This window comes from Equus przewalskii, chromosome 31 (genome assembly GCF_037783145.1).
Source record: "Equus przewalskii isolate Varuska chromosome 31, EquPr2, whole genome shotgun sequence".
NCBI lineage: Eukaryota > Metazoa > Chordata > Mammalia > Perissodactyla > Equidae > Equus > Equus przewalskii.
In genome coordinates this window covers 26,371,323-26,394,244 of record NC_091861.1, presented here as the reverse complement: position 1 = coordinate 26,394,244, position 22,922 = coordinate 26,371,323, and the positions used below count along the sequence as shown (strand labels likewise).

Sequence of the window (22,922 nt, the reverse complement as noted above, 5' to 3'; positions counted from 1 at the left end):
ACTAATGATATTGAGCATCTTTTTACATGCTTATTGACCATTCGTATGTCTTCCTTTGTGAACCATATGTTCAAAATGTTTGCCCAGTTTTATCAGGTTACTTGATGTCTCATTTTGCAGTTGGCGGAGTTCTCTACATAGTCTGGGAAAACTTCCTTTGTTGAAAAATTAGTTATGGGTAAAAAAAAAATAATTACACATAATTAATTTTTCACAATGTGTGGCTTGCTTTTTAATTTCCTTAATGGCATTATTCAAAGAGTAGGAATGTTCAGTTTTGATGAAATCTAACTTATAAAATTTTTTTTTATGATTCTTGCTTTTCATGTCCTAAGAAATCTTTGCCTACACTAAACTAACAAAAAGATTTTTCTCTAACGTCTTTGTCTAGACATTTTACGGTTTTAGCTTTAGTGTTTAGGTCTGCAATTCATTTTGAGTTAATTTTTGTGTTTGTTGAGAAGTAAAGGCTGATGCTCATTTTTTCTTCTAGAAGGTACTTGGATCACTTGTTGAAAAAACTACCCTTTCCCCCTACTTAAATGTCTTTGCACTTTCATAAAAAATAATATATATTTTTTCTGGAATTTCTATTTCATTACATCGACTTGTGAAGACTGTGGTGATTTTAGTATTTAATATCCAAAAGTATTAGGTTTTTCGAGTTGTGCAGAGGACATAGTGTTTATGTCATTTTATTTTTCTTCTTGTGGTTTTGAATTGTTTTGGAGGGTTACTGGAAGACATAGTTTTAGGTAGCTTCCTTAGTCCTCAGGTATTCCTGCCACATGAAATTGCAAATCATTTTAGTATGTTCTGTCAAAAATCCTGTAATATTATAATTAATAAACAAGTTCAGTAACGTGGCAAGCTGTAAGATCAATACAGAAAAATCAATTGGATGTCTACACACTAGTAATAAACAATTTGAAAATGAAATTAAAGAAAATACCATTATAAACAGGAATAAATTTAAACCTAGTAGTAAATTTAACAAAAGAAGTGCAAGACTTGTGAACTGAAAACTACAAAATAATTTTGAAATAAATTAAAGGAGACCTAAATCAATGGAAAGACACCCCATATTCATGGGCTAGACATCAACATTAAGATGGCAATACTCCCCAAATTGATCTACAGATTCAATACAGCCCTTATCACAACCCTAGCCGAATTCTTTGCAGAAACTGACAAGTTGATCCTAAAATTCTTATAGTACATCAACAGACCTCGGATATACAGTCTTGAAGAAGAACAAAGTTGAAGGACTCATACTGTCTGATTTCAAAACTTTATAAGGCAACAGTAATTGACAGTGTGGTACTGGCATAAAGATATATACATAGATCAATATGTAGATCAATTGAATAGAACTGAGAATCTAGAAATTAGCCTATGATTCCAGTTAGTTAATTTTTGATAAGGTTGCAAGAACATTCAATGGGGAAAGAATAAGTCTTTTTAGCAAATGGTGCTGGGACAATGGGATAGCTACGTCAAAAGAAGGAAATCGGACCCTTACCTCACATCATATACAAATATTAACTCAAAATTGGTTAATATAGCTAAATTTAAGAGTTAAAATTATAAAATTCTTAGAAGAAAACATAGCGATAAATCTGCATTACCTTGCATTTGGCAATGGATTTTTAGATGTGATATCAAAAGCATGAGCAACAAAATTAAAAAGTGATAAATTGGACTTTATCAAAATTAAAAACTGATAGGCTTCAAAACCTACCAATGAAGTAAAAAGACAACCCACAGAATGAGAGAAGATATTTGCAAATCATATATCTGACAAGCGACTTTTATCTAGAATAGATAAAGAACTCTTACAACTCAACTACAAAAATTAAAATGGGCAAAGGATTTGACTATTTGGACTATAATTTTAATTCCAATTTCTAAAGCTTCCTAGGTAAATGTGCATAACTCATATGTTCTAGAAAATCATGCATTTTGTCTAACTTTTTGTGTTGGATGCAAAGTTGCTTTATAATTTGTAAAATTTCTACTTTGTCTCTAGTTTTCTTTTTTTATCCATGTGGGAAGGTTGTTTTGCTAGAGGTCTGATCACTTTATTATTATTTTCAACAATAAGGCTTTAACTTTTCAAATAAATTCTTAGTACTTTTGTTTGTTCCCTCGTTCAATAACATGCACCTGAAACTTTGTTAGTTCCTTCCTTCTACTATCTTTTGTATTTGTTTTTTGTTTTTTCCAAGCACTTTCTATTGATTTTCATCAATATATAGCAAAGTGATCAATTTTCCCCTAAAATATCACTTGATCTTCCTAAAGGCCACAAAATTTTCCCAAAATATGTCTTTACTCAAGTCTGAGTATCTATATTTCAAAAGGTGAATTTAGACCATTTATATTTATAGTGACTTTTGATATACTGTGACGTGTTTCCATTATCTTGCCTACTGTTTTCTACTTACTATTCTCTCTCCCTCACTACTTCCTTGCTGCTGCCCTCTTCTTTTCCTCCTTCTCCTTCCTCTTCTCTTTCTTCTTCTTTTTCTTCTCTTTCTTCTCTTCCACTCCCTCCTTCTCCTTTCTCTGTCTTCTCACTCTTTCTCTTTCTTTTCCTCCTCCTCTTCCTCTTCTTTTTCTTCGTCCTTTTCTCCACCACCTTTTCCTCCTCTAATATGTAGAACGTTTTTTATTCCATAACTTTCTTCTACTGCTTGTAGACAATTCTATCTACTTCTCTGTCCTTTTTTCGAGTGGTCACTCATAAATTGTCACACACATAATCAACATCCTTTTTTTCCAGAAGATTCTAAATTTAATTGGAATCTCTATACTTCCACTAAATAAGAGTGGAATTTTAGCACGTTTCGCTTTCCTCTCTCCTCCATCTCCCAAATGCCATTATTTTCCAAAATTTTATTTTCCAATTATTAGTTGTTATAGTCTTGTTATTATTTATGTTGCTGGCACTTTAGCAATAATAGTTACTATTTGCCATCAATGCTTAGATTTACCACCATGTTTTATTAGCTTATGTGCTCACTTTACTTCTATGAAAGGCAGGATTTAATGGAGGGGCAAAGGATGCAGCAGCAGAGCACTAAGGGAACAATGCTGCAGGAAGAAACAGGAAAGGAGTGGACAAAAAATTTCACTTACCTCACAATTTGGTTTCTACCACAACCTCAAAACGCCCTACAATTTGCAAAAATACTTGACAGAGGATTGGATCCCCTGTCATTTATTTTGAAATTCTACCTTAAAACTGGATCCAAATCCATTTTCTGAGATCCTTTTTCCAAATCTACAACATCATTTTCTGTGATTCCCAAAGAATCATAAAAACATTAAAAATTTTTTTACATAGAAATGTAAGTAGTACACTCACTTTTAAATAAAGTTTCAATAGTTTCTGTTTTATTAGTAAACTGATGATGATTATAGAATACTTGTGAAACACAAGTATAATTACGGTTGGGTTCAAGGCCGTTCAATTCAATCTTTGCCTCAGTAGATGGACCCGATTCAGTTTGTTTCCCATTAGAGGCAGTTGAGATATCTGAAAGAAAAAAAAACAGTATTGAATACATGAGTATATTAATAAAATATATCGCATTTAACTTTCTTTTTAGAATTCATATCTATAATTATTTAATATCTATTAGATTTAAAACCTATGCAATAAAAATAACTAAAAGATCCTGAAAATTACTATAATAATGTATGATTTTGCTACACTCAATTTTCAAAAATATATTAGAAAGTACAATTTGAGAGTGTCTCTAATTTGATGGAATGAGGCATTAGTTTCTGTTCTCTGTTCAGAAACTGAGATTGCACCCGAGTTAGCCTTTGCCTAATAGATATTTTAGATTCATCACTGTGTTATCATTAGTCCATGATGCTTGTTCTTGCTCTCCTCAGACTGCTTCTATCACAGCCGTGCATCTTCCTCGTAACATGATCATTGCAACCAGCGTCACCCTCTATCTTTTGTGTGTGAATGTTTGTGGGTCTGTGTCTGTCTTGCCAAATATGGCCTAGAAGATGGCTGTTTGCCAATGGAGGGAGATTGCATCTCAATAAATTTTTAAAAAAAGAAGAAATAAAAAGTCATTAAACCATGAATCATTTAAAAGAAATGCTATCTTGATTACTGCCCCCAATATGAACCCAAACTCATATTCCTAGAATCATTTACTGTTCTTTTCCCATTTTTCTTTCATCTAGTGTCCTTGAAGTTGTTTATGAATTTTGTTGATGGAGGGTTGGCCAAGTAGACTCTTGAATTGTATCCTGTACTTGTTTTTCCTCTTATCCTAACAATGCGTGTATCATAATTTTTTATGACACTCTTCTTCGATAATCTCTTCAACAATGCCTTGTGATTAACAGTTGCCAAGAAAATTCTTGTCTCTATTTTGAGCGGTATAGAGAATACTATAATCTGACTTCAAACATACCAAGGACCCAAAGACAGACAGAGAGAGAGAAGGAAGGAAGGTAGGAAGGAAGGAAGGAAAAAAAGGGGGAAGGTAGGTAGGAAGGAAGAAAGGAGAAAGAAGGAAAGGTGGAAAGAAAGTATAAGACAGTATCTAGAACAACTCCCTACCACAAAAAAAACTCTCTGATCAATGCTATATTCTTACCACATTGAAATTTGTATGTAATGTTATCTTTTTCACAAGTAAAGTCTTTGTTTCTCCAATCTAAACAAATAGAAGTCTCTACTTTTTCATTCTCTACACAATTTTGCAGCTGAAACTTTTCAGGATCTGTCAAGAAGATATAGAAATAGATGATTAATATTTTATAATGTGTGCCATAAGCTCAAGTATAGTCATTAAAATGATATTCATGATATATAATTTGGCAAGTATTTAGATTACTTTTGAAAAAGTCTAATAACTCTCAAGGTTTGTGTTTCTTCATTGTTTAGTTCATCCTTTTTCCAACATCACACATTTTGATAGTGTTTCACTTAGAATTTATGCTAATTAAAAAAATGGGACCCAAGCAAACATCTAGATAAAATTGCAGGTTTTTTTTGCACATTTTAAAACACTCAATCCATTTTGCTTTCCTATTTATATCTTCAGTCTTTTCATTTACTCTTTGATCTTTCATTGAAGGATTGTTACACAGAGTATGGGGGCTTCCCTCTTGGAGAACATATTTTTAAAAATTGTCATTTTCTGTTTTTAATTGATAATTTACTTCAGTGATATTTAGAGGAAATGAATAAGTTAAATAGCATTTTTCAAAAAACATCAGACTTTAACCTACTTAAACGTTAATAAATCGATCAATGATCTTGAATTATTAAGTGATGTGAGAGATTCAACAAGTTTACGCAGTCCCTCAATCCCTTTTCCAAAGTGCATTTTGTTAAGATGTGCTTCCCCTGGGTCTGCTGACACCGTGCTCCTTTCTTTTTCCCAGCAGTAGCTTAGCTGGCAAAGCCAGCTTGATTACCTCAATGTGACTATAACACTCCCTTTTTTGGTGAAAGCATTTTTTGTGAAAGTATCCTTGATTTTGTGTTTTTCTCCAATATATTCCAGACACAATTGTATTTAAAAGGAGAAATATGTGTACATACATATTTAATGACTTGAATTAAGTAGAGGAGAAAAAAGAAAGCTTGTGGATAATCACTTATCCACGGTGGGATAACTTATGTCCAATCTACAAGAACTATTCTGTAAAAGAAGGGTAGGGAGTCGGTAAAGTATTAAGACAGAAGGCTGATATGAGTTTATAATTTTCACTGGGTTAGGAGAGCAGAAAGTTCACCCACTCATGACCTGCTAACTTCCTTTCTCTCAGCCCTGCTCTCTCACCTGACTAATTCCTGTGGCTGCTAGAAAACACACCACGAGTAATTGTACTGTTTTTGTAAACATACAAATAGAAATCAGTGGATATTTACCTGGTGGTACCTCTAACTTGAATTCTTTATATGAAGAACACGAATTATGATATATACGAACAGTGAAAATTTTACATTCTGGTAGGCCATGGAACATATTGTTTACACAGCTAATATATCCATTAGGTTCAGTGGAGTTACATTCTACTTCATCAGTGACATTTAGTTTTGCATCATAAGATTGGTTTGCATGGTTATAACTGTAGTTCACAGAGATTGTTGCATATTTTTCATCTGAAAGAAAATAAAACAGTGGGGATTATCTTTTTTATTTTTCTGAATGAATTTACATTAAATTCAAATGCCACGACATATATTTTCAAAAATATCCCCATGAAAAGAGAAGGAACACATCAGATGCCTCCATATTATGATTTTATAATTCTCTTACATCACTGCCTTATCAAGGATCCAGCTTGCAAGTTTATATTTGAATGATTATTGGGTTAATGTCTATCTTCCTATCTGGAGTGTATATTCCATGAGAGCAGAGTCCACTTGATTTTGATCATCCCCATAAATCCAGGTCCTCGTATAAAACCTGTTGTTGGCAGGGGCTCAATAATTACTTGTGTTGATGCACAAATGAATGATGCAGCTGACAAATTCCTTCTTCTTGCTTTATAATTTCCCTTGCTTTCTAAAGTGTAGTTCTTGATTATGTTTCTTCAAATATGTGGAACATTAATGATTTAGAGACCAGAGGCCTCATCATTCCTTTACTTATGTAAAATTATTGATAATAAATCCTTTTGAGCCCTTTCCTCAGCATCATCTCACACTCTCACTTTTATTTAGACAAATTCTGTTGGCTGGTAAAAATATCTTTTCAACAAAGATTTATTCAGTCATTTTTTTTTTCAGGAAGAGTAGCCCTGAGCTGATATCTGCCTCCAATCCTCCTCTTTTTGCTGAGGAAGACTGGCCCTGAGCTAACATCCATGTCCATCTTTCTCTACTTTATATGTGCGACGCCTGCCACAGCATGGCTTGACAAATGGTACGTAGGTCCTCACCCGGGATCCAAACCAGGAAACCCCAGGCTGCCAAAGCTGAACGTGAGAACTTAACTGCTGCGCCACCAGGCCGGCCCCTATTCACTCATTTGTAATGCAAAAAAAATTGTTACACCCTTATTATATTTAAGATGCTGTCCCAAGCACTAGGCATACAAAAGATCAGCTTTTGGAAACATACGGTCTAACATGGAGAAGACACAGACATGAATTGCAGAAAACATGCAAATGCCTAAAATAAGATAATGCACAAGACAATATGAGAGTGAAGAGAGAGAGAAATCTATTCAGATCGGAGGGATAGGAGAGGCTTTCCAGAGGAGGTGACTCAAGATGTGATTTAAAATATGGGCAGGACATATAAAGCTGATGGGAGGAGGGGCGCTGAGTGAGGATGGGGTGGAACTCCAAGTGTAGAGGAAGAGGGAAGGAGTAACACAGAGGCAGGAAGAAATATTACGTGCTTATGAAACTGTGAGTACTTCCATATTACTTTAGTGAAGAGAGTAAGGAGGCAAAGACCCAGGAGGAACCTGATCATGAAAGACCATGTTGATAAGCAAACCAAGGAAGGCTCATCTTTACACTAGATGTGTGGAGAACTCCTGAAGGCAGCGACTTCAGCCATGAGATTTAAATCTATAGAGGGATAAGCCCTGACTGGGAAGGACTCACCTTCCACTGGGGAGAGACAAAGAAAATAGAAAAAGGATGGATACAAAAACTGTTCTTGAGCATCTGCTTTGAGCCAAAGCCTGGCAAGACAGAGACACAGACAGAGACAGAGAGATTTCATCTTCTTGATAAGCCCCTCGAAGGTAATATCCACATTTCATATTAATCATTACACTGAATCCTTGCCCCTCACCCTCAGACAAACTTGCTATCATTCCATTTTACAAATACCCAGACTGAAGGGAAGTGGCTTCACCAAAGTTGTTTAGCTAATAACTATTAATTATTAACGCTGGTACTCAAAACCAGGTCTGAATATAACATCAAAGCTTCTTGCCCCTGAAGGACACTGGCTGTTAAGATTTGGAGTTCGTCACTGGTGAGAAATGAAAGCCAGTGAGTTTAGCTTGCTCGTAGGTCTGGGAAGCTTGGAATGAAGAAGGAAATAATTAAAGTGCTATTCTAAAGTGATATATGCTGCTTCTGGGTAAACAAACTTACCACATGATGGCCAAGGTGTAGTAGGAGCTGTAATAGAGAAAAAAAGAGAAGGTAAATTGTTAAAATTTCATCATAGCATATCTCTGCTATAGTTGTTTTGGGGAAAGGAGGTTTCAATGTTTCAGCTTCATAGACCGTAAAGGCTATCCAGCTAGGGTTAACAGACCGTGCAGGGTTTGCTGTGTCTAGGACAATGGCAAAACTTCAAGAGTTATAAACTAATCAGCTAGTTCTATAAAACATTTCCATGAATTTACACAGCAAACACAATTCTGATAACAACGTTGAGACTTTTGGGCACACATCTGATCATGGTATGGCAACATGGCCAACATTTCACGCAGTGACAAACATTTCAAAGGTCCTCACCCCCTTGACTAATCTCAAAATAGATTTACATAATTACAACCCCTAGAGAGGTCTATTTACATCTTCATTAAAAAAAAAATCAGAAAATGGGCCAGAGTGGCTGCATTCTCTAGTTTAACTTTTGTAAACTCTTTGCACACATACTAGATCCAGAGTAATCGATTGTATGCTCAACAAATTGAGACATATCTTACATGAGTATATGTATTTAGTGGAAGAATTGGGTGAAAACGTGCTTCGTGGAAGCTAAGAGATCTCTGCTAGTCTGATGTTTGAGTTGGAAGGATCTGGGGGAGAATGTGGGCTCACAGGCTCTGTCTCGGCTGATCCACCCACAGACACTGCCAGGTGCTGGGGCCCTTCATTCCCTGGAGGCCTGTGGTGTTGGCCTCCACACCCCATGGAGCATGGCTGGAACTCTGCAATCACTCACTTGGAATGAAGAGTCCCATTGACAGAACTAGTCTTTCTCACACTAATACCTAAACCCACTCTTAGAGAAAGAAGTCTCAGCATATTTGGTCATTTCTCTATGCATTTTCATAAACACACAACTCTTTGGGGCTGCTATCACAACGATCCGATAGGTTATTACAGTAACATTATGCCCTGATCCCATCAGCTGTTGCACGGCTAACATAGAGAAGCGTTTTTGACTAATTGCTGTTCCATTGCCCTCATGATTAGAAGACTCAATTGAACTTCTCAAAGAAAGGAACCCAGGATAGACCAAATGGAAGACCCTTCTGTGAGCACATCCCAGGCTCATGGTGGTGGTGTGACTGCATGACTGAGGGTGAGGTTGTCACCTATTGTGAAAGCGGCTGTAGAGGCCGTGCTTGCTGCAGTGCTCAGAGAGGATGGTGCAGTGGGCATAGTGCTCGGATCTGCAAGGAAACGAACAGAAGGAGAGAAGTTAAAGAGCCTGTCATATTGAAGGGCGCGGGAAAAACTCTTTAGCAAAGATAATTCCCTAACCAAATCTTTGCTGCAGGAGTCCTTGTTTGAATTGACACTTGCTTGTTCTTTAAAATAAGAAAGTGAATCAAAGATTTATCCACAAACGACCCTGTAAGATAACAAATGGTTCAAATAATCTGAACTAAACATTGTATAAGTAGAGAGGAAACTATGCATTCCTTGGTATAGTTCTTACTCGATGTGTGATCTTCCTCAAACTACTCCTTTCACTTTCAATTACAACTCCCCTTATTTTAAGTACTAATAAGGATGCTAGTTACTCTTTTGTACTATTCATTGCATACCAAGCTATTTACATATTCAGTCCTCTTATCAACTCTATGAAATAAGTATTATTATATCCATTTTTACAGAAGGGGAAACTGACACACAGAAAATATTAGTAACTTGTGCTAAAGTCAGCTAGAAAGTTGAAGAGGCTGCATTTGACCCCAGAGTTCAAGTTTCTATTTCATCCTCCATAACCTGAAATGTCTAGCACATCATAGTCAAACCTGAGGAGTTATCTTTGGTGGTGGAGCTGGAGATGCGTGCAGGTAAGGCAGCAGAGCTGCTGTGTGCAGGGCTGAGGGTGGCTACTGATGTCAAAATTGTGTCTGCAGGGAAGGTGGTGGTTGTAATTCTCTCCTCTGGAACACCTGCAATTAGAAACGCCATCAGCACTGTCATCCCTTCCTGCCACGCAAGGGCAATGGCCAGTGAGCCAACAGAGACAGGATTATTGAAGCTAAGCCTGAGCCACAACCCAGCCCTTCTGCTAGTCCACAATCGACACATTCTGCAAAGCTGTACAAAAAACAGCACGGTTTATGGCAGAGATAAGTTTAAGGTCAGATGACTTGAAACCTATGCAGTTTTGTAATCAGAGCACACATTTTTTAAGTATTTAGGACCTCAGGAGATAGCTTGGACAGCCCAGTGAGGCCAGGCCTTCTGGCTGAGGGCTGCTGTGGGCGACATTGAAAATGCATCAGAGTGACAGAGTGGGGTGCTGGCTTGCTGATGCTGAGAGCAGAAGGCTGAAGTGGAGCCCTGAGTGTAAAAGGCTGTGCTAAGGTTGGCACAGGAGGAAGTGGAACCTGCCACGTGCTGAGAGCCTCACATGGGGTGCACCTCTCTGGGGAGGAATCCCTGGGTGCAGGTGCTTAGCTCTGATTTTCTTGTAATAGTACTGCGTGGGCTCCTGTCTGAGCAGCTGCTGAGCTCAGGGTCTTTTCCCTTCTAACTGAAGGTTACGAGTCTACTCTCACTATGTGGACTCCCCAGCCAGGAAAAACCAAAGTGCTTTGGAACCAAAGAATTTCCATCTTATACTGATGTCATTTCATTAGTCTCCAATCCCATACGAGCTACTTAGAGTAGAAGCAACTATTTTAGTGGAAGAAACTGCACATTGCATTTGGTTAGGACTTTTCAGTGTCAGGCTTCAAAACACCTGCTGTGAGTTCCATCTCCCCCCAGACACCACACCCAGAATTACAGCATAGGCAGTCGAGACATCGTCATTGGGTGCCTACGAGATGACTAGCACGATGCTAGCTGTCATGGCAAAAGCAAAAGAAACAGGAGTCAGCCCCTGTTTGAGCTTGTTTGGTTATTTCACTGTCAAGATCCCTGGGGTCAGCAGTTCAACGATAAGAGGTTAGTCTTACATTTACAGCCTGATTCTCAATGTGTCAGTGGAGTGACAGCTGCAGGCACATTCTGAAAATGGCTTTGACGTGAGCGTGCAGGCAGCCTCCGATTACGAAGGGCGGGCAGTCCATCACTTCACACATTTACGCCATTATAATTGAAACTGCACCTTCCAAAAATTTGAGTTTGGGTTCCCAGCTTAATCTTTAAAAGCCGCTAAACCTCCAAATTTAACTAAACCATAGAATGAGTAACGTAAACTTCAGTTCTTCAGTTCTGGATCCTCAGAGGGGCCCCAACAAAACAAGGAGAAGAGAAGGAAGGTGTTTCTAATCTTTCAAAAAAAAAAAAAAAAAAATCAGACATGGAACTGGCCCTCTGCAAAGTTTTAAAATCAGCCAGGTTCATCTTCAGCCTTCTTTGTGCTTTTCGACTCCCGCCATCACGAGCTGGTCCTCTTCGCATCTTCCAAGTGCCCCTTGACCTCATGCTGTTTTGAGGCCTCCACACTCACACTCCCCAAATTCCTTACCTTCTCTGTTCATCTGGAAACCACTTTTCTCTGTGTGGGTAATCCCAGGGATGACTTAGGAGTGGTATTTGCTTTTTTAATTTAGGTTAATTAATTCTAATAGAGTTTTAATGAGTGGAATTAGCCACTGTGAGAGGAAGAGGTGTTGATCAGGGCAAAGCAGACCCGTCTAAGTGACAGTCGGCCCTGACATGTCCGTCCTCTTTAGTCATTTTATAGCTATTTCCATCCACGACTTCTGAATCTGTGGATTTGCTAAAATCTCCACATCTTTTTACCGCGGTCCCATCTCAGCCGGAGTGAGTGGAATGAGACAGCGAGGGGAGGGCAGCTCTGTTCCCAGTTGTTTCAAGTTTGTAGATTGCCTGTAACGACTTTTATGCCGAGGGAACAGTTTTAATACCTCAAAATAATAATTATTCTGTTTGATATGTTTGGCTTCCATGTCTGATTCATACTTCATGCAAAGCCACTTCAGCGCCAGCCCTGGGGGCTCCCCCACTCATATCTTTAACTTTCAGGCAATCAGGTCACTAAATTAATATATGGGGCCGTGTGGATTTGTAACCTGAGAAATATGCTGTTTTTCAGGATAAAAAAAGGGCATCACGAGGTGATTTAGACACTGATTTTGGAAAGACAAGGGAGGGAATATTTTTCTTGGTTTTGATAAACATGGGGATGCTAAGCTGAAAGAATCCTGATGTCGGAATGCGGAATACGAGCATCTATTTCTTCTTTCTGATTCTTTTAAAAAACAATTTAATCGTGGCGACAATTTCTCAGTGCCCTTCATTGACCACGGCAGTCTTCTACTCTTCATTATTTGGTTGATTGGTAGGAGGTCTTTAAGTAAAGCTTCATGGATATTATTCCTTATTACTAGCAAAAAGAAGTTTTCACAGTACAATGATATTTGCCCAACATATAAAGAATCATAGAGGACCCTGAATCATGGGTTTCCTCAGGAACAGATTTTTCCTGTGTTCTCATAATGCTCCTTCTTTATTATTTCATCTCTATGACAAGGACCTTTGTTAAGTGGCCTCATAGACTAAAGGTCACCAGGAAAGTATGAAATTCCAAATTCATTCACACCGCTCTTAAACACAGCCGTTGTTATGCACTCTTCATATTTGCACGTCGTATTTTTTTTTTTAAAGATTGGCACCTGAGCTAACGACCGTTGCTAATCTTTCCTTTTTTTTCTGCTTTTTCTCCCCAAATCCCCCAAGTACATATTTGTATGTTTTAGTTGTGGGTCCTTCTAGTTGTGGTATGTGGGTAGCCGGCTCAACGTGGCCTAATGAGCGGTGCCACGTCCGTGCCCAGGATCCGAACCCGCCGAAACCCTGGGCCGCAGAAGCTAAGCGCCCAAACTTAACCACTCGGCCTTGGGGCGGGGCCCCTGCACAAGTCTTAAGGACCAGCCAACCTGATGTATCATTCCTGCCCGGAGCAGGGGTGCGTGTGAGAGGGCCAGCCTGGCTGCTGGGTGTCTGAGTGTCAGATCCGTCAGAGGGCGCCTGCGAGTCTGCGTGCGTGGGAAGGTGAGACGTCGGGGTTGGGGCGACACCTAAGATGAGAAAGCGAGAGCATTGCATCAATATTTCCCCACTGCAGATGAAAAATCCAAATACTAGGAGATTATAAGGAGAAACCTGCTATTATGGTTTACCAAACTGTGAAATGACGCAATCTATTAACGTGAGTCTGCCCCTCTTTAAGTTCCCTGGCAGGAAGGTGGCACCTGAGCTCTCCGTTTAGATATCCTGAGACGCTTTCTGGGCTGGGTGCAGCACGGACGGCTCACGCTTCCAGGCGACTTTTTTGAATTCCAAGTCACTAGGAGCTTTTTGAATTCTCCATCAACTCTCCAAACTGAAAGTTGGAATCTTTACTTTGTAAGCAGAGTAAGAAAAAAATTCCCCCAAGGTACAGGGTCTCTTACAAATCACAAAGAAAAGAAGAAATAGAAAAATGGACAGTAGAGTAACAGAGGTCCATCTAGGACATACAGTGGCCAAAAGGTGTTTGCGAAGATGTTCATCGTTCTGAAAAATGTTTAAAATGTGGATCAAAATGAAATATTTTTAGCTATTACGCTGCTGGAAGAGATATGGGTACACAGTTTCATGCACACACACACACACACACAGACATTCACAGAATCATATGCCTAGAGTCTTTAGAATATACAACCACGGTTAAAATTTTATCTTTAAGGAGCAGGATTAGGTGAGATAGTATTTTCATTGTGTATATATGTAAAGTATATATAAAGTATATATGTATATACCTATAGAAATCTGTATTGATGTTTTGCAACATGCATAAGCTATTTTTATAAAGATATCACATAATTAAATTTAATGTTATGCTTGCGGATGCTTATTTTAATCATTTTCGAGAAAAAGAACAATTTTGAAACAGTGCATATTGTATTGTTAGAAAAATGGATTAAGAGATTTTTCCCCCTAGGTATATGGGTAAGCAAGAAAAATTTGATTGCATTCCACAATAGAAATCAATCATAAACATAAACTAAATAACACATGCAGGTTTTATCCCAGTAGATAACTGAAATATCACCTCATAGCAAGATTATTTTCTAGCAAAGAAAATGTACTTTTTTATTTGAAAGCATAAGAGACTTTCCAAGCTAATTTCACCAGCAGGATTACTGTGCCAGAGCAAGTTAGTATTTTTAAAGTATTCATCCTTATTTCCAGCACATTCCATTTTAAAGTTTTTTTTCTCACACTTTGCTTCCTATGTAAATCGCTGGCTTTAATGTCTTGCGGGGGGGGGGGGGGGGGACATTGGTGGCAATAAAAGGGTAGGAATGTTGTAAGTGTGTGTTTGTGAAGGTGAAGTGAAATGTGGAGGCTTTGAAATGGAAAACTGGGTGACATCACTCAGTCAATAAAAACAGTGAGCATGAAATGTTGCACCCAGCCTCGGCACCCTCATCCTCACATTCCTTTTGTTAAAACTAGCGGCAATAAATTCAAACGTTTGCAATGTTTAGATCAGTCCTAGCCACTACTCTGCTGTGGTGGCAGGGAAAAATGGAGTCAAGATTAAATATACAGTCCTGTAGTTGATAGAAGAAGGCACTGACCACTTATTTAACTGCTTAATATGGCCAATAGACTTCATCAGCATAGTACTCAAAACACTGCAAGGTACCCTAAACAAAATGTCTATGGTGACGTTATACAGGCTTGTGTTTCAAATTAAGATTAATGGCATTGGTAAACAAATAGCTTAGTTTCTTTAATCAGACTATGTCTATAAACCTGTTTGCTTCAGAAAATGGACACATAGCACATTATTTCACCAAAGGAATAAACAACCCTCATGCTGGTCGATTTATGTACTGAATACGCTGGGAGACACAACATTAAACATAGAATGTGCAAATCGCTGGTGAGTCTGGATTCTAAGGAGCGTAAGCGGTCTTCCCTGGCAAAAACACTAACCACATCACTCTGATATTTGCTGTGAACATGGCCACAGTACCTTCAATTCCACCAGTAGGATTCACAACCTTAATTAATTAATATTTCATAAACATCTAGATGTTCTATATCTATACTCTAATAAAATCACATACATAGAAACTGAACACATAATTTAAAAAAAAAAACTGTTCTGATAACTTTAGAATTAATAACAGTGAAAAAGGTCAAGTTTTCCTAAACCCCTTTTTGGGTAACATCTCTGTGCCAACCTGTTACATTAGGAGCACGACCTGTCAGACCAGGAGCATCACTTGCCACACCAGGAGCATGACCTGTCACACCAGGAGCACTGGCATTATCCAAAGAGTTCAGTGATACTTCAGCTGAAGTGTTGACGGGCCTAGGAGGAGAAGTGGTCTCTGAGGAGTCATTTCCTCGTTCAGAGGTGTTTGCGAGTGTGAATGCAGTGGTGCGAGCAGGTAAGGGGTCACTTCGAGGCAGAGTTCTGGCCTCTTCTGTTGCTTTCAGTTCTGGTACATTCATGGGAAATGGAAGAAGGAAAAAATAAATATGTGAATCATATCCTGAGACATATACCCATCTGAGTTTACCAAGTCTTCAGTTCATTATGGTGTGTATATAAATATATGTACATATACGTGTGTGTGTGTATATACACACACTGCACACCTATGATATATGGTACATAAATGTGTATGGTGTGTGTATATATATTTGCAAATGCACATACTTATATACACATGCATATATGCAAATACAGATGCATACAAAAGTATAGATATATAGACTTAGATAAGAAACTAGCTACAGGACAGTGACTAAAGATCAAAACGGAGAAATGAAGTTGAAAGCAGCTGTTCTCTGCCCTATGCCTACTCACTTACTGAATTCTCAACGGTCTAAAGCAATTCTGCTCAGAAGGAAGAAGCACAACATAGAAAGACAGTTAAAAGAAATTGTAAAGTACTTATCAATGAAGAATAGAGAAATACAAAGTCAGAAGGGGATCCTTAGGAGGGCTAGGGTTCCAGGAGAAAACAATAAAAGACAAAAGTTCTAGATACACACTGATTTTTCTTTTTAATTGATCAAATTCAAACAATGCAAAGACTGGGTAAAAGACTAGAAAACAAAATTCATAAACAGGTATACAAATGACCTACGTCTACCAAAACGTTTTCGGTGTCATGACAACAATAGAAACACAATTTGAGGTATTGAAATCCCATTTTCCACAGTTTTAATTCACTTTAGAAAGAAGAAAAATGTGATAATGTGATGGTGACATAGTTACATGTGCAGCTGATGTGAGTAGACAAATCGTAAAAGCTTCTGCAGGGCAAATTAGCACCATGTATTAAAGGCCTTTATATTTTTTCGTACTCGCTTACTCAGAAAGTGTATTTTTTAATAAAAGAATGGGAAAATACACCAAAGTTGTTTTGTGAAAAACCAAAATCACGCTGTAATCTCTGGATATTGGAATTATAGAGGTGTATTTTTCATAAATTTTCTGTTTAACATTTATTTACTTCTATGAATAACAAAATTTATGTTCGAGATTTAATTAATGGAAAAATGAGTTATATCACAAGTACTTTAATTAGTTTGGTTCAGCAAGGTTGGATAAGGGAGAAAGGCGCAAATATGGAAGAAGGAGAGAATGGGAGAAACCAGAAAAGGAAGAGAAGTGACCAATTACTAGTTTGTTGTTTTGGGGTTAAACTAACACTGGTGTTGGTAAGGTTCCAATTAACCTTTTTGCTTTGAGAGAAATGCTGCAACATTCTCCCTTTATTACCCACTCCCACTCTTTTGCTAGATTTGAATTACAGAGAGACTAGAAGGAAAATCACTCCAAATACCTCTCAGAATATTGCTATATTATTTTGAAAAGTAGCATTCTTAAGGGTTACTTCTGGTCCAGCCAATTCAGCCCAGAGTATATGACGACAGTGTATTCAGAGAACTACCCTCTGGCCTAAAAGCCTTAACATCCTTGCACAAATTTTAATCTCAGTACACGTTCTCTAGTTTCATAAATAAGAATTTAATTTAGGATTAGAAAACATGCTTCAGTTGCCAATTCCACATTGTCCCTGTACTCCCACTTTGGAGATACTTTTGGTTTCCACTGATTTATATCCTTGTTGGCAATATTTGGGAGAGACCATTTGCATTTGCATTTAGCGTCTCTATTTTAACTTACCTGGTTTTATCATTTGGAGGCTGGTTATAAGAGAGTCAGTGCAGAGATAATGGAAACTCTCTCAATGAAGCGATGAGTCATCTACCATTTTAAGCATTCACTCCCTAATTCACCCCATACCCCTTGCCCTCCTGCAAAAGTAACCAGTTCATATGATAGAGATGAACTCATTCTTCTGTAACAGATGCAGGTGGCAAGTAGCTTGTAAGTAGGTGGCATTAACGAGTCACAATCTGCTATGCATTCATGACTTTCATATATTTATAAATGCCATAGTATAAAACTATAAAATTCTGATGTTAGATCTTTTACAAAATAAGAGAATATGCTGCTTACGTACTATTTGCATAATCCTCTGTTTCTGTAGTTTGGAATGAATTTTCATTTAATTATAAAAATAATTCGTGTAGTAACTCAGTTCTCGGAACATTTTGAATGTGCATTATAATTATTAAATCAGAATTGTCTTAATAGCTTTACTTACCTTCTTGATGCATACTGTCAACCAAATGATTAATCAGGAAATCAATAATACATTTTCAATAATAATAACTTTTAAGTGAAGTAATTTATTTTTAACTGGATGGAACAGAATTTTCCCCCTATTTTGTATTAATATGTATGAATTTATTTTTGGCATTTTCATTGCTTAAATTTAATTTATCAGAGGATTAGGACACTTGTTAAGACTGTTATTCAGTTGTGACAGTAGAATTTGGAAGTGATTATTACAAGATATATTAATAGTCTCAAAGCTTTTCTCTTGGACGAATATAAATATATATAGTTATGTTTAAAATTCTCTCTAATTTCTCAGGTAATTCCTTAACCCATTTTTGAACTCTGAAGTTTTGTGATCTAACTTAAATTGACTTATTTGTAGTGTTAAAATTTTTAAAGAAATTGGAATTCTGTCATGTGATTTACTGTCAAGTTTAAGAGAAGCTATAATTTATACACAATAATACATATACAAATAATAATATGTTCAGATAGTTATCAGACTTTTATCTCGTAAGCAGGAATATTAAGAACAAGAGAATGTCAAGAACTGTTCATGATTATAACATTTGTCCTTACAAAATGATTTCATTAGATAATAATAGAAAATTCTATCAACATTAAATACGCAAACTTGGCAACAAAAAAAATGAAATAAGCAATACAAATATTAATTCTTACCAGGAGTGGTAACATTTTGGGCTTGTCCTGCAAGAAGGAAAACAAACATTCTCTTAGAAAGTTTCAAATTTCATACATATGTATATAAACAGAAGTTAGATTTATGTATATATACATCATCTCTATGTTAGTTAACATTCACAAAGTGGCCATTTTCCATACCTTTTACCCCAATGAAACCATATTCCTTTTCTTAATGTCATTTTTACAAAGCCCAAGTGTGTCGAAACGATGTTATTGGTTTTTGAATTCTCAGGTAAAATAAGAAAAAAAATAGAATAAAGGAGAGCTATTGGAATTAATTTCCAGCCTGCAAAAGACTTTGGAAAGACCTTGGGTAAGTTTTTCCCAAATGCATTGATTTACTTAGAAAATGAATACTTACTGAGTACCTACTATGTGCTAGAATTATGCCACATTCTAGGGATATAATATGATCAAGACAGAGAAATTCCCTGCCACCAATGAGCCCAGTTCAGTGTGAGATATAGATTAAAAAAAGAATAAGCCATAGAGTGTGATGAGCAAAGAGACAGAATGAGCTATACAAGCACATAGAGGGACCACCTGGTTTAGACTTCCAGAGTTAGCGGCTGGCTCATGGAGGAGGTGCTAGAGAGGGTTTCTTGGATACTTTGAAGCTGTGACCCAAAGGATTATGGACAGCCAGCATAGTCCTAGAGGAACAAGAAGTTGGGATTTATCCCCCAGGCTTGAAATAGCCATTGAAGGGAGGTGTTTAAGGGGAGGCGTAATGGAGAGGCATTTCAATTTTAGATCAACCTTGTTGAGAAATAGAAAAGAGATTATCAGAAAGCAAAGCTGTGGGCAGGAAAATCAGGCAACTTAAAGTAAAGCATAAGAGAACGATGACGTCCTACATGAGGAAAATGGTACCAAAAAAAAAAAAAAAAATCCATGAAGCCCTTAGGAAGCAGTCGTCCAGATTCTGTAAATGTTTGGAAGTGATGAAGACGGAGAATGAGTAACAAGGAAAATATTTGGGGTGATAGTGTAACATACGAGGGAGTTGCCGTAGATAGATTGCGGGAGCTTTCTCTCAGCTGAAGAAGAAAGAAAAGCAGATGGGAGAGGAGAATTTGATATGCTTGAGACATCCGTGTAAAGATGTTCAGTGGCATTTGGATGTAGCATTTAGTAGCTCAGGATATCCATCTGGGCGGAGGCTACAGATCAGCATATAGATGTATATTGCAGGTACGGAGGTGAAGGAGAGCCTCCAGTTATAAAAACAAGGAGAGTCTTGGATAGAACTCTGTAGTTAAATAAATATTTAAGGAGAGGGCCAGCAAAGGTGACTTGATTTTCTGTGTAGGAGGGAAGCTGAAGTCCACAAGATTTAAGAGTAGAGGGTGTTTCAAGAAGGAAATGATCGCGTCCAATAAGATGAGGACTAACATGGGCCGATTGGATTTATCATCTAGGTTCGTGGGAAAATGTTGGAAAGGCCACTTGTATTGGTGCGATAGGAACTGGATTCTGTCCCCAGTGGAGTGAGACATGTTTTCATCCTCCATCTTAATAAATGACTATTAAAAAGATCATAAAGTTCTTTCTCAAATGACAGTCAACTGACGTTGTGAAATGGAAGCAAGCATCAGATGGAAGAATGGATTGACTAGTATTTATGGTACCTTCCTGCGTTGATACCTTATTTTCTGAGGACAAATTAATCTGAAACAATTTTCTCCTCTCAGAGGCTCCATCAGAGGGTGTGACTCAGTATTCTTCAGTGACGTTACCTGGTTTATTCCTTGAAGTAAAATGTATTTGAATGTATTCCTTGAAATAAATGTGTGTGTAATTATTGAAATATATATAAAATGTTTTTGCATTTTCTTATTATAATTCTCTACTTTTTCTTAATCATTCATACTTAAATATTGTTTTAATTTCCATTATTTGCATTTTCTTCCCTCCTCTTGCTCAGTGTTTTTTTTCTTTTTTTGAGGAAGATTAGCCCTGAGCTAACTACTGCCAGTCCTCCTCTTTTTGCTGTGGAAACCTGGCCCTGAGCTAACATCTGTGCCCATCTCCCTCTACTTTTTTATATATGAGACGCCTATCACAGCATGGCGTGCCAAGCGATGCCATGTCCGCACCCGGGATCCAAACCATCGAACCCCAGGCCACTGAGAAGTGGAATGTGTGAACTTAACTGCTGCGCCACCGGGCCGGCCTCATCTTGTTCAATTTTTATCTTTCTATCCCATATAAAACAGCATTTTTATTTTTAGTTTCCTGTTAATAGTTTTCTCTCTCCTCTCATTTATTCTTATTTCCTTCTAACTTAACTTCTTAGAATTGTGGTGATTTGCAAAAGAAGTAAAAAGAAAGATAAAATATTAGTATAGCAGTAACTAACAGCTCCTCTGTGTTTTTTCCCCTAAGAATTGGCCCTGAGCTAACATCTGTTGTCAATATTTTTTCTTCTTCTTCCCAAAGCCCCCCCATACATAGTTGTGTATTCTCGTTGTAGGTGCTTCTAGTTCTGCTATGTGGGATGCTGCCTCAGCATGGCCTGGTGAACGGTGCTGGGTCTGCACCCAGGATCTGAACTGGTGAAACCCTGGACCACTGAAACGGAGCACACGAACTAACCACTCAGCCGCAGGGCCACCCCCAGCAGCTCTTGTCTTTTAATGGAAAGGAAAAAACCTTCATGGTAATTATTTGGTAAATAATCTAGCTTAGTGCTACATTCAAAATATTCAAGTTGGTTTGAGTGTATGAACACATTTCACGTAATACACCTCTCCTCTTGATTTGAGAAATATGTAAGCTTTTAAATATCTAAAACTATTTTGATATGCTCTTTCTTAATATAAATGCCTAACCCCTTGGAACTTTAAGCAAGTCAATTCGATTCAGTTAGATTCAAGAAATATTTATTGTTTTGCTGGCATGCTATTAGGTGCTGGGTGGGAACATTATAAAGGCATGGTCCTTTGCCGTGGAAAAGTTTATAATCTGTAAGGTGAGATGTATATATACATCAAATAATCATCTAACTGAGCCATTCCTACTGCAGTAAATACTTATTTGCTCAACAAACAATTGGTTGAATTAAAGATTACTGCACATGATTATTGGGAGTAAGCCACTGGCCAGAGGAAGGGACCCAATGTGCAGCTTCTTGGCCTTTGCAGACTTTACTTTCTTGCCTCACTTGAGTTATCAACAGAAAATAAATGAAAAAGCCAAGTGGGAGACAACATAAAGATGGCTAGTACCAACACGGTTTAAGGAGCGGTATTGCGCGCGCTCCCGTCAGCCTGGAGAGCATTCGCATAAGAGGGTACATCTGCCGCGTATATATGTTGGTCTGCAAAGACTTTGAGGTCATAGACATAGCCAGTTACGACTAATAGTTAAAGTTCCTTCCGTCTGAGATCAGCCAGAATCGCATGTGGATGAGGAGGAGGAGGAAGACAGGCAGTCGTACCTACGTAGCTTAGAGTCTTGCATGTAAGAAGTGGTTGGTAAGTAGTTGTTGAATGATTTTGAGCATGAGTAATTGCAAGGGAGAACTCAAACAGAGCTGATGACACAGCGTTAGGAGAGGAGCCAAGAGCAAGCATCATAGGGCGCGATAAGGAGATTGAATTTTTTCCTGCATGTGATGGAAACCATGGGATCAATGAATATAGAGAAGAAATCAAATAGCAGATTTGATGATAGAGAAAAGAGGAACCTTAATGTTACCTGTACCAGCTCCATCACTAATTCCTCAGACCACTGTACTCTACTGTTCTGATTTATTAGCATGTTGCCACCGAAATATGTAGCACAAATGTTATAGAGCATTTTATGAAAGGGAATTATAATTTGTCACATATTCATGGAAATGAAAAAAGGAATACTAAGACAATAAGGAAACTATTTCTTTTTTAACCGAAGAAGTATGAATACTAGAGTAAATATGCTAGAAATCTTTCCAACCAGTAGACTGTTCTTTAGGCCACATACCTACGAAATGCCTCAGAGATATTAATTCCAACTTGTTCAAAAGCACTGGATTTATTTTTAAAGGAAATACATGATGTAGAGTATTTTAATCTGTTTTGAAAAGGAGGGCAAGGTAAGTTACCAAAATGGAGAAGACAGTTTCTAGAGATTTATCTATTTTAGAGAATAATTCAGAAATGGTAGTTTATTATTATTAGTTGACAATAGTTACTGAGTGTTCACTGGGTGCCAGACACTATGTTAAGCCCTCTGCCTGGATTTTCTCCCTTAAGCCTGGCAGCGACCCTAAGGAGCTAGAGAAGTCAAGCATCTTGGCGAAGTTCACAAAGCTAGTACGTGCTAGCCCAGGCTTCAGCCTGAACCTGTCTGGCTCTGCAGGCCGTGCTCCCCAACCTCAGGCATCCCGCTTTCCTCATTAACTTGTCCTCAT

General features: G+C 37.7%; 1 protein-coding gene across 19 annotated transcripts in view; it reads right to left on the bottom strand.

Annotated features, from left to right (window-relative positions):
* The window catches only part of PTPRC (protein tyrosine phosphatase receptor type C), a 117,343-nt gene that overhangs the window by 47,331 nt on the left and 47,090 nt on the right, over positions 1-22,922 (bottom strand). For 3 of the 19 annotated variants that reach the window (XM_070602430.1, XM_070602431.1, XM_070602432.1), the window contains 9 exons: positions 18,503-18,529; positions 15,360-15,620; positions 13,059-13,199; positions 9,951-10,094; positions 9,285-9,362; positions 8,107-8,133; positions 5,915-6,148; positions 4,632-4,757; positions 3,371-3,541 (listed from right to left, as the gene is read on the bottom strand). In XM_070602430.1, coding sequence (XP_070458531.1) covers positions 3,371-3,541; positions 4,632-4,757; positions 5,915-6,148; positions 8,107-8,133; positions 9,285-9,362; positions 9,951-10,094; positions 13,059-13,199; positions 15,360-15,620; positions 18,503-18,529 — 1,209 coding nt within the window. The remainder of the gene's footprint in view (positions 1-3,370; positions 3,542-4,631; positions 4,758-5,914; positions 6,149-8,106; positions 8,134-9,284; positions 9,363-9,950; positions 10,095-13,058; positions 13,200-15,359; positions 15,621-18,502; positions 18,530-22,922) is intronic. The other 16 variants (XM_070602434.1, XM_070602435.1, XM_070602436.1 and 13 more) reach the window with 7 other exon arrangements.